General features: G+C 39.7%; 2 protein-coding genes across 5 annotated transcripts in view; one reads left to right on the forward strand and one right to left on the reverse strand.

The window, feature by feature from the left end:
• LOC109958655 (zinc finger protein 516-like) overlaps positions 1-5,201 on the forward strand; it is a gene marked incomplete at its 3' end in the record, with an annotated part of 12,542 nt that extends 7,341 nt beyond the window's left edge. The window contains exons 2-3 of the mRNA XM_020597493.1: positions 1,862-3,393; positions 4,552-5,201. Coding sequence (XP_020453149.1) covers positions 2,061-3,393; positions 4,552-5,201 — 1,983 coding nt within the window. The remainder of the gene's footprint in view (positions 1-1,861; positions 3,394-4,551) is intronic.
• The window catches only part of LOC109958732 (relaxin-3 receptor 1-like), a 42,027-nt gene that overhangs the window by 15,314 nt on the left and 16,795 nt on the right, over positions 1-9,918 (reverse strand). Inside the window, exons 1-2 of one of the 4 annotated variants that reach the window (XM_020597613.1) lie at positions 4,620-4,706; positions 1,523-1,691 (exon numbers count right to left, since the gene is read on the reverse strand). The exons of 2 other annotated variants lie outside the window; for them this stretch is intronic. The gene's annotated coding sequence lies outside the window, so the exon portion shown is untranslated. Of the gene's footprint in view, positions 1-1,522; positions 1,692-4,619; positions 4,707-9,918 lie in introns of those variants that run through there. One more of the 4 variants, XM_020597614.1, reaches the window with a different exon arrangement.

Below are 9,918 nucleotides of genomic sequence, written 5' to 3' on the forward strand. Positions count from 1 at the left end.
GCAGGAAATCGGACCCACTGTTTTGGTGCAGCAAGCAAGGCACACAAGTAATGCAAACAACACACAGACAGCGTATATTTTTATGTAATTACACTGGCTCACATGCACGCACGCACACCCGCGCACACACACACACAGGCTCTCAGCATCATTGCCCTGACCATAGGGAGTTTGTGCTGAGCTGGTTGGGATGTCAGGATGAATCAGTGTGAGGACAGCTGACTGGACATGCCCATTCATCTGCCAAAGAAAAGAGAGAAAAAGGGAGCGAGGGATTCTAAAAGAGATGAGTTAAGCCCCAGGAGCAACATATTTAGCTATCTGCATTACTTTACAGATTCTCCAAAAGGCTTTCAGTGTTTATGGGATGAAAGCACAAGATAGAATAGATGGAAAAAAGAAAACAGGAGGGTTGGAATTATTTTATAAGGATTTTGCAGATGCACATATATAGTACACAATATGGACATAGGCTGTTTTGACAAAGGAATGAGCTCATACACTAGAGGTGGCTAACTCCATACTGTTGGCCTGTTTATTCCCATCTGTTGCCCTCATCTCTCCGATTTTATCCCCATTGTGTTAACTCATTACATTCGCCTTAACCTTAACCCTTTAATTGCTACCCACCAGTTTCCCTTGTGTATCCTCCCCCTATTAGAGACGGTGTGCCACATTGCCCGTGTACTAATCTGATGGCGTCGGCCTACCAAACACCTGCTGTGTCCGGAAAAACCTCCTAAGCTCCTCCCATATTCTAGATACAGCGCTCATTCCAGCGTGAGCGGATCAGCACACGAGTGCAAGCAGGCATGCATGCGTGCTGACAGATGCAACCATGAATGCACATACAGATAATTACTCAGACATCCTCATCCCCTGAAAATCATACCAGAGTCACTTCTTTACTTTCTAGCCTTTGTGTTCACCTAGTTTTTCTTTACATACAAAGACTGAAAAGACAAACAAGAATCATCTTTTGTCCAGCCTCTATGGCCAAATATGTTTTTGAAGACAGTGATGTGTATGACCAGGCCTCTTTTCTTTGACAATAACTTGCACCCCAATGAGGGGGTGGAGGGCCAGACATAAGGCGATGTGACAATTCTGGTACAGCTGACACAATAGCAGGTTTTATTTTTGACTGCCTAGCTGGCTACATGCCAGAGTACTTTCTTTCACTATTAACAGCTAATAAATAGTCATGAATACTGGAGGAACATGTTATCACAATAGACAGTGCTATAAACATTACATTATTCGATGATTTAATGTCAAGTACAACAAAAGCCTGCTCCTGGATGATGCTGTACTGTTTTTAAATCAGATGTCTCAGAAGTATTACGGCCTTTTATGTCAAAGTTAACTTCTTGTTTGCTGAGATCAGCTGCCCAACAATAATGAAGGTTTAATTCTGTGACAATGTGGAGCCCTTAGACTAAAACATCTCAAGAGCATTTTAACAGTATGATGTAGAGATGCTCCTTGTTTCCTTTACCCACAACCTTACATCAGCATTTACCTTGGTATCAGGACTATGTGTATGCTTCTATATGCAAGTTTCCAAAGTGAAGTGTGTTGATAATGGATTATTGATCGTGAATTAGAGTGGACTGTCCCTCGGGGTTCGTCCTTGTTGGCCAGGAATGAATACATCTCTTCACGCTTCACCTCACACACTCAATTTAGACCTAGGAAACCAAAGGACACAGACACATGTCAAAATGCTGACCGCTCCAATACATAAATATTAGGCTGTCTTCTTTTAATCTGATTAATAAATGATAATGACAATGAAAATGTCAGGAATTTAGAAATGTAATATCACAAATCTAACTTTAATTTCTTGCTCTATTTTCAGGTAGTTTCACCAAAACAGCATGCAACTTGACAAACTACATCCACTTCAAAGATCAGGATGGACACTAATACAGTGACGTTTTGCAAGTTTTTGATGCCTGTTCTGAGAACTCTCTAACTGTTGGAACATAAACATTACACAGTTAGAGGATTTGTTACATAGCTGTTATTACTGACACGCCTGTGCTGCAGGAAAAACAATGGAGACAGAAGAGGGGGAGGATGTATCACAAAAACCCAGAGCCAATTTAAAGGCAGAGACAGAGGAAGATGTGACCTCTGGCCACACATGTGGAGTGTGTGGCCGTAGCTTTCCTCTTCTCAGTTCGCTGTCCCAGCACATGAGAAGACACACAAGAGAGAAGCCTTACAATTGTCCATACTGTGAGCACAGGACGGCTCAGAAGGGCAGTCTGAAGGCCCACATCCGAAGCCATAAACTGGGTTTACTAAGCCATAACTTCAGTGACAAGGAATTGGATGGAGATCAAGAACAGAAAGATAATGGTGACACACCCAACCCTTCTGAAATCATCAGCACATCTGACAAATCTCATGTCAATGGGAAGGTGAAGAAGAAAGAAACCAAGAGAAAAGTTAAAGGTAAAGATGGTGCTGAGGTCAGTGATGGGACTGATGCTGGGTCTTTTTGCTGCACCATTTGTGGGCAGATTTTCCCTCAGGTATCCCTCCTTAAATCCCACATGAAAAGGCACCGAAGTTCCCAGGATCATGGTTGCCGAATTTGTGGACGCCGCTTCCGCCAGGCATGGTTCCTCCAAAGTCATATGCGCATTCACCGGGTCAGAAGCCAGCTAAGGGGTAATGAGCCGCCTGCCACCATCAATGAGGTTCCTCAGGACCCAGCGTCACTGATAAATGAAGAGTGCCTCTATGAGCTGTGTGCTGGCTGTGGTAACTTCTTTTCTGACTGCAAGACTTTGCGAATACACGAAAAGCTACATAAACTGAACTACAGCCGCAGCCAGACACAAAATCCAGCACAAGAAGACTATGACACCTCTGAAATGCACAATGCTAAGAGACATTTTTTGGAAACCCTGAACCTCATGTGTGCCGGACCTAAGAAAACGCCTGAAGAAAAGAGCCAGAGTAAGCGAATTCCAGAACTAGATCCAATTTGTAGTTATCAAGCATGGCAGTTGGCCACAAGGGGGCGACTAGTGGAAGCTAGTGAGAAATGTCTGGGATGGGAGGAGAGACTGGCTGATGCTGAGGTAGCATATGACATGGAGAAGGGTGAGTATATACCCCTGAAGCAAGAGAAGAAGAGAAAGCAAATCGACACCTCCAGCTCTAACATTAAGAAGAAGAAAGGTGATACAGGTCTTGATCGCACATTAAACATTTCGGCTCACAGTAAAGGTGGTAACAAGAGGATTTGCCATAAGGATCGTATTCTGTTGAATGGACTTGGCCATGCGTTTTACGAGGCGCTACAAACTAAGCAGGTCAGAGATGTTCATGTCTCACCTAAACAGACCGATAGCATCAGGAACCAAGAACAGGAGGGTAATCTATACATACACACACACACGCACCACACCGCACTACTTCATCAGAGCTATGGTTCTGATGAGAGAAGTTCAGAATCCAGGGATCAATTGCTAGGGCCAGCTTATGCCGACAACAGTAGTTTTACACAGATAAATCCTTTTGGTTAAATCACGTTGTCAATAAGTCACGTTTGTGGGCTTTTTCTGGTAAGAGCTACCACACTGAATATAGACAGATCACAAGTCTTGTTTAGGTGATGCTATAAAATAAGATAAATTTGCCAGGCCAACAATGTGGAAATTAAACACTATAGTTAGAAATTACCATCGTATACTGGAAAAGGGAGACCTCTAGTGAATTTCTAATGGAATTACAGTGCAGTTTGTACAAAAGATTTTGAAAATGCATGTTTTCTTTAAGATTAACAAAGTTTAATTCTAAAATTTATTTTGTTACAGTACATATTATATTATTTAAAGTATATATAATTTACTTGCTTTTATAAATTAATACAGAAAATAGTGGTCTTAAAGGGCTCACAATTTCAATAGTACACATTTATTTACACAGTTGCAGCAGTTTTTTTTTTCAGATTGAAAATACAGTGGATAAAGAAAATATGGAATAGAAACAAGGGTCATTCAAATTATTTAAAAAAAATGCAATAAGGTGGTTTTTAATAAGGTTGTTTTTTTTTCCTGAGGATGTGGAAAGTCTACTGTTTTCAAATCCTGCAGCTGTAGCAGGTCACAGAAGTTACACGTAGCGTATTGCTTTACATTAAAATCTGGCTTTGTTCAACTAGATATAGAACTAATGCCTGGAAACAGGATCACCCAAGTGGCTTTACTACACCACATAAATTTATGTTCAATTAACGTGTTTTTTTTGTAAAACATACTTATTTAATAATCTTTAAAACGTATTCATTACAAGTATTGTTTAAGGCCGTGCAGTATACAGTAAAAAAAACAACTATACACAGCTGTTAAAAGAAACGAGACCAAAAGAGCTTATTGCCCAATGTTCATAATACAGTATGTCAGATGTTTTTCTCACTAGGATAAATTAATCACTGCTAATGAGTTTTTGCTGTGCACTGTACAAACAAATAATGACAACACATTTTTACATGACATCTTTTACATCGCTCCTTTTGCTTTTTAACTACAGATAAGAAGCCATACTTCTGCGAGCACTGTGATTTCCACACTGTTGACGCCTCACTACTCAGGTCTCACCTGCACATGCGCCACCGGGATATCCTGAGTCTCCACAGCAAACACAGCACCATTCTGGACAACGTAAACCAAAGTGGTTCCAAAGCCTCAAGATACATGGACTACCTCGGAAACAGGAGTGCGGTGCTCAGTCAGCCATACTGGAATCCTTACAAATGTCCGCCTGGTCACAGGTCAGAAGAGTCCAAAATTAACAGAGAAAGGTCAAATGGTAGTGAGGTCAAAGGGCAGGGACATACTACTAATGATGCTGGTAGTCTTCTCAATTTGTCTACATTACCCTTATGTGAAGGAGATGGCACTGTTAATAATCCAGTAAAAACAGAGGGCCTGGTGAGACATCACTGCCCATACTGCTCCCACACGACCAACTACCCTGAAGTACTGTGGATCCATCAGCGGGTTTCCCATAGAGTGGATGGCAGTAGCTCTGTGGCACCTAAGTGGGCACCCTGCACTACCAATCTCAAGAATTTGAAAGGAGGTGTTTCCCAGTGGAGACGCACAGGGGCACCACCATTCCTTGAAGGCAAGGACTGTCCTGCTTTACCCACTCCAAGGATTCAACGCACACAGCCTCGCCCACAGCACCACCACCATCAGGAATCACTCGACCCCTAAAACCCAATCAGGTGGCCCCAGTTCCAAGCATCAGTCAAAGGACTCCTGCATTTCAGATGGGACGCACTCTAGTGGGAGGGTGGGACTTCTACCTCAAAAGAAGTCTGGCAAACAAAAACAAGCAGAGGAGGGTGGAAGTAAAGGCTCCCATGCCCAGGCTACTTCATCAAGCAGTACTGCACACAACAAGAGTGTCTCTAGTCTCCAGCCTAACAGCAGCCCCAGACACAGAGGCCACAGAGCTATAGTGGAAGGAAACTTCCCACAGGAGGGTTTGGGTTTTATGTTGGTCAGGAATCATGGTAGGACTTCTTCTAATGCAGCTGCAGATGGACTCACTCCCCGCAGGCAGTCATGTGACTCCTCTTCAGGTCCTAAGGGTCCAGATCTTTGGGCTGCCATGAATATGTGGGGGCTGCATGGAAGCAAAACATACATAGAACCACTGCTTTTTGCTCAGGGAAAGAATGAATCAACAGAACACATGCCAATGGACACTGATATTTTAAGTCTTCTGAAAAACCACAGTCCCCACGATCTGGCTGCTCTCCATCAGCACTGGGGGGTTGTCGACCCTAGGATGGATCCACAAGGTAAGGGGAGAATTTGATTTTATGTTTTATGTGTGGGCAGATGCATAACTTGCATAAAGTCGAAGATTGAGACCAAGGCTTCAAAACTAGATTAAATTCATGTTTAAATGTGTTAAAACATTACTTGTATAGAGTCACTGTTATTGTGATGTTTTTTTTAAGTGTCCTGCAAACTTCCAATTGGCATATTTATGTTTAAATGCTCTTGTAACACTTGTGTTTTTACAGCAATGTTGCAGTTAAATGGAAATGAAGTCCATTCCTCCTCTGAAGCTTCCAAAGTATGTTTTCTTTGCACCAGTTACTGACATTACACAGATTTGAATTTAATGCAACAATTAGTAAATAAAAATGGCCTCATCATCCTTCATCCTAAAACCCGCATAAACCAAAAAATAGCATCTTTTAATCAATTAAATGCATAATCATCAATTGATTGACTATACAGATAACTATATTCATTTGTATATTTTAAGTTTACCCAAATTAACACTGATAATATTGGTTTTACGGCTGTGATCACTGATGACAAACAAACTGTTGTGTGAATATGTGAGTGCTTGGGAGTGTGAATGGGCAAATAGTGTGAAAGAACTTTTAGTGAGCTGCAATGCATAGAGAAGCGCTATACAAATATAAGACCATTTAGCATTCATTAGATAAGTCACTATCAGTCATTACAGGGCCTGTCAATCAGCTGGTGGTAGGACGCTGCTTCTGTTTGACTGGTATCATAAATCATGCCTTAATTATAGTTTAAACTTAAATATGTATAAATGAAGTTAGTTGACTGCAAATCTAAAATGTCACTTCACTCCCCATCCCTCACATGTACAGTCCTCACCAACTGTGCGTGGCTGTTCTCATGTTTGTACCCTGCATGTCTGGGTAGAGTCTGTCATTTCTGTACATACTGTACATGGTTGTGTGTATTTTCATGCGTTTGCATGCGTAGCTGTCAACTTCCTCAACCTGGCTGTCTTCCCTTCTCGTTTTCATAAGAGAGGCTGACAGGAATGAGGCAAACAAATAAAGAAACACAGTTGTCCCCCTCGGGGTAAAACTCACCCAGCGTCTCCATATGGTGTGTCATCAGCCTGTCAGTCAGGCCTACCCTGATGCTACCTACAACTGTTCGCACTCTCTTCTCTTTCCCCTAGAGTAATGCGTGGGCAACTTTTCCAGCAATATCTCAGTCTGTAGGATAAACCTAATAAACTATACAACCAAACTGAGTACATGAAATGTTACGTAGGTTAATCTATGTGGTGCGTTATTAAAAAGTATTATTTGCCTGATATAAAAATATAGGATGTCTCAAACCTTGATTAATGTAACTACTGTAAGAAATTTCTTATGGCCAAACATACTAATAAACAGCCATATAAAATACGTACACCAGTGGTCACCATATCCACTAACTATTTAGTTTTTTTAAACTGGGCAATAAGTGTTTCATACAAAAGTGAAAGTAAATATTTTATATAAATTATTTAAAGTTCAGAATATACATTTAGGACAACCTTCCCAGTTTAGTACAAACATACAGGTATTGATTAATTTATACTATAGCTTAAACATAAAAAAATTAAATACATACCATGCTACAGTGAAAACGAGCCGTTTCAACTTTTTAAATCAGGCCAAATAACATTTGTTTCTCACAACTTGGTATATCCAGATTTGTAACATTACAATTGTACAAATTATTTAATGTTAATGCCTATGATATTATCAAGACACTGATTTTACATATGCATTGTTTTATGATTTTAAACTTTGATATTTCTGCATGCTTATGTACTGCTAGCTGGGAATGATCATGTGAATGCCTATTATTTACACACACGTTGTTCCTGTAGATCTAACTGGTGTACCTGAAATGTTTCCTGCAGGTGAGCACCCTCTCCACTTCATCCTCAGGGTTGCCTCATAAAGGAACATGAAGACACCATGTTCCTGCTGGCTTTCAGCTTGCTGAACAATGAAGGAACCTGCCATAACTCCCAGTTGACAGAGGCATTGGATAATGCACAATATATGCAAAGCAGTGAAGTGGACTCTGATTTTTTTTGTCACATGGTTGTTTTATTTTACCTGCATGATTTTCATCTGTTAAGGGGTTAGGTATGTTAGTTACTGAAACACACAGATGCTTTATGTAGATGAGGTAGACTAAAAATATTAGGAAGACACTGCATGAGAACAACAACCCTGGTGGTAATCAAACATGATGCTACAGCTGCAAGGATAAATAAGACAATACCTGGCTATATTTCCATTGAAATACTATTTGAGTAAAAAAAGAAAAAAAAAAGAAAAACTACCTTTAACTGGAGAGAGCGAGCTCCCGCAAGACAATATTAAATACCAAATCATACAAACGATGCCACTAAAAACAAAAGATGTAAACTGTGCCCTGAACCTGTCTATATAGGTTTTAATTTTCCGTTTTTTTTTTTTTAAGGAGCCTATAAATGTGTCTCTTGCTTTAGAACGAGTATTGTCTCAACATTTTGAATAAAACTACAGCTCAAATATTGTCACTTTTCAGTTTTAAGCTCCTATTATTCAAATGTGACCTGACAATGGACTTGCCAGTAATCACTGGCCAGGTGTTCTCATCTCATTCAGAATAAAGCACAATCCAAGATATTTTCTTTTAAATAACTTTGGAGAAATAAAAAGCAGAGGATCTCCTCCACACTTTTCATTAAGTGAAGCACAAAGTCATTATCCCACTGCAAGTACTTGGTTAATTAGAGCTAAATTTGACCTGAATCTGGGCTTTAGCATGATTATCTCATCATCCCACAACCATCTGGAATTGACATTTGTTGTATTATCATCATACTCAAACTGAACGCTGTGAATAAATTGCTCTGCAGCCCACGATCTCAAGTAGTGAACTGGCTTCAACTCAAAAAACTGGCAAAAATACTTCTCAGCATCACTAAGATGATTATTGTTGCACAAATGATGTGCTTGATGTCACAAAGGCTTGGCACACCTGAGACATTTCTTGTAACACAAGCAAGTAAATGTTGTTAACTTGGTCAGAGCATCAGGTTAGTTGCAGTCTAGTAAGGGAGTCAGCACAGCGGCACCATTAGTTTCACTGAATTTACATGTATTATTTGCAAATCTGTGACTATTGCCAAATTTAATGTCCAGAGTGGACATTCACGAAGCAAAAGAGAAAAACTGTATAATTAAATTGATGGCCAACACTGTAGCCATTCTGTCATACAAGTGTGTGTCAAAATAACCAAACAACAATGAAATGTGGTAACCATACTTCATTTGAACTTCAAATCCTGTAATTTGCCCTTTGTCTCCAGTAAGAAACTCCTTTCACGTTGTGCTCGTTATGAAGCAATTTAATGCCGATTTTTACTGTAGTGCTAATTTCTACTGATGATGGCTGCCAGTCCAGTTTTAAGACTGCAGTGTGTTTGTTCTAGACCTTCTGCAATTCACCTCACAAAATTTGTTTTCCATGTGTTTGTTTGCAGATTTGTTTAGTGCGTTTATATTTTAGCTCAGATTCAGTGTATTCATCTCCCATAGTGAAACTGTCTATGCATTTGACAAAAAAGCCATCAAGTTATGGATTCTTGGCGATCTTGAGAATACATTTATTGGACTACTGACTTGTGTGAATTTGTGTGAAAAACTGTTTTTCTAGATCATTGTAAATAGTAGTTTTATTTAATGGTCTTTTTGTTTGCTACAAGTGGCATTTTAATACTCCTAAGTACTTGATATTTGTAGTCACAACAGAAAATGTTTAATTTGTTTTCCAGTGACACACTTGAAGTCAGAATGCAGAGATACTTCTGCATTAGATATTGTTGTGTGAGACCCTTGTTTTGGCAAGCCTGAACTTTTATGCAAACCTAAAGCTCAAAATTGAGCTCTCACGGACTTCATTTTTTTGTGACTATGTAAACATGTAGTTAATAATTATGTTGGTATCAGAATTTCTATTTTAACCTGTTCTACATTTTGTCTTACTGTAAAATTATTCAAATAAAGTTTAATTGTTATGTTATAATATTGTTTTTATTATCACACATCCCTAA

Source organism: Monopterus albus, unplaced genomic scaffold (assembly GCF_001952655.1).
Source record: "Monopterus albus unplaced genomic scaffold, M_albus_1.0 scaffold34.1, whole genome shotgun sequence".
NCBI classification, from domain to species: domain Eukaryota; kingdom Metazoa; phylum Chordata; class Actinopteri; order Synbranchiformes; family Synbranchidae; genus Monopterus; species Monopterus albus.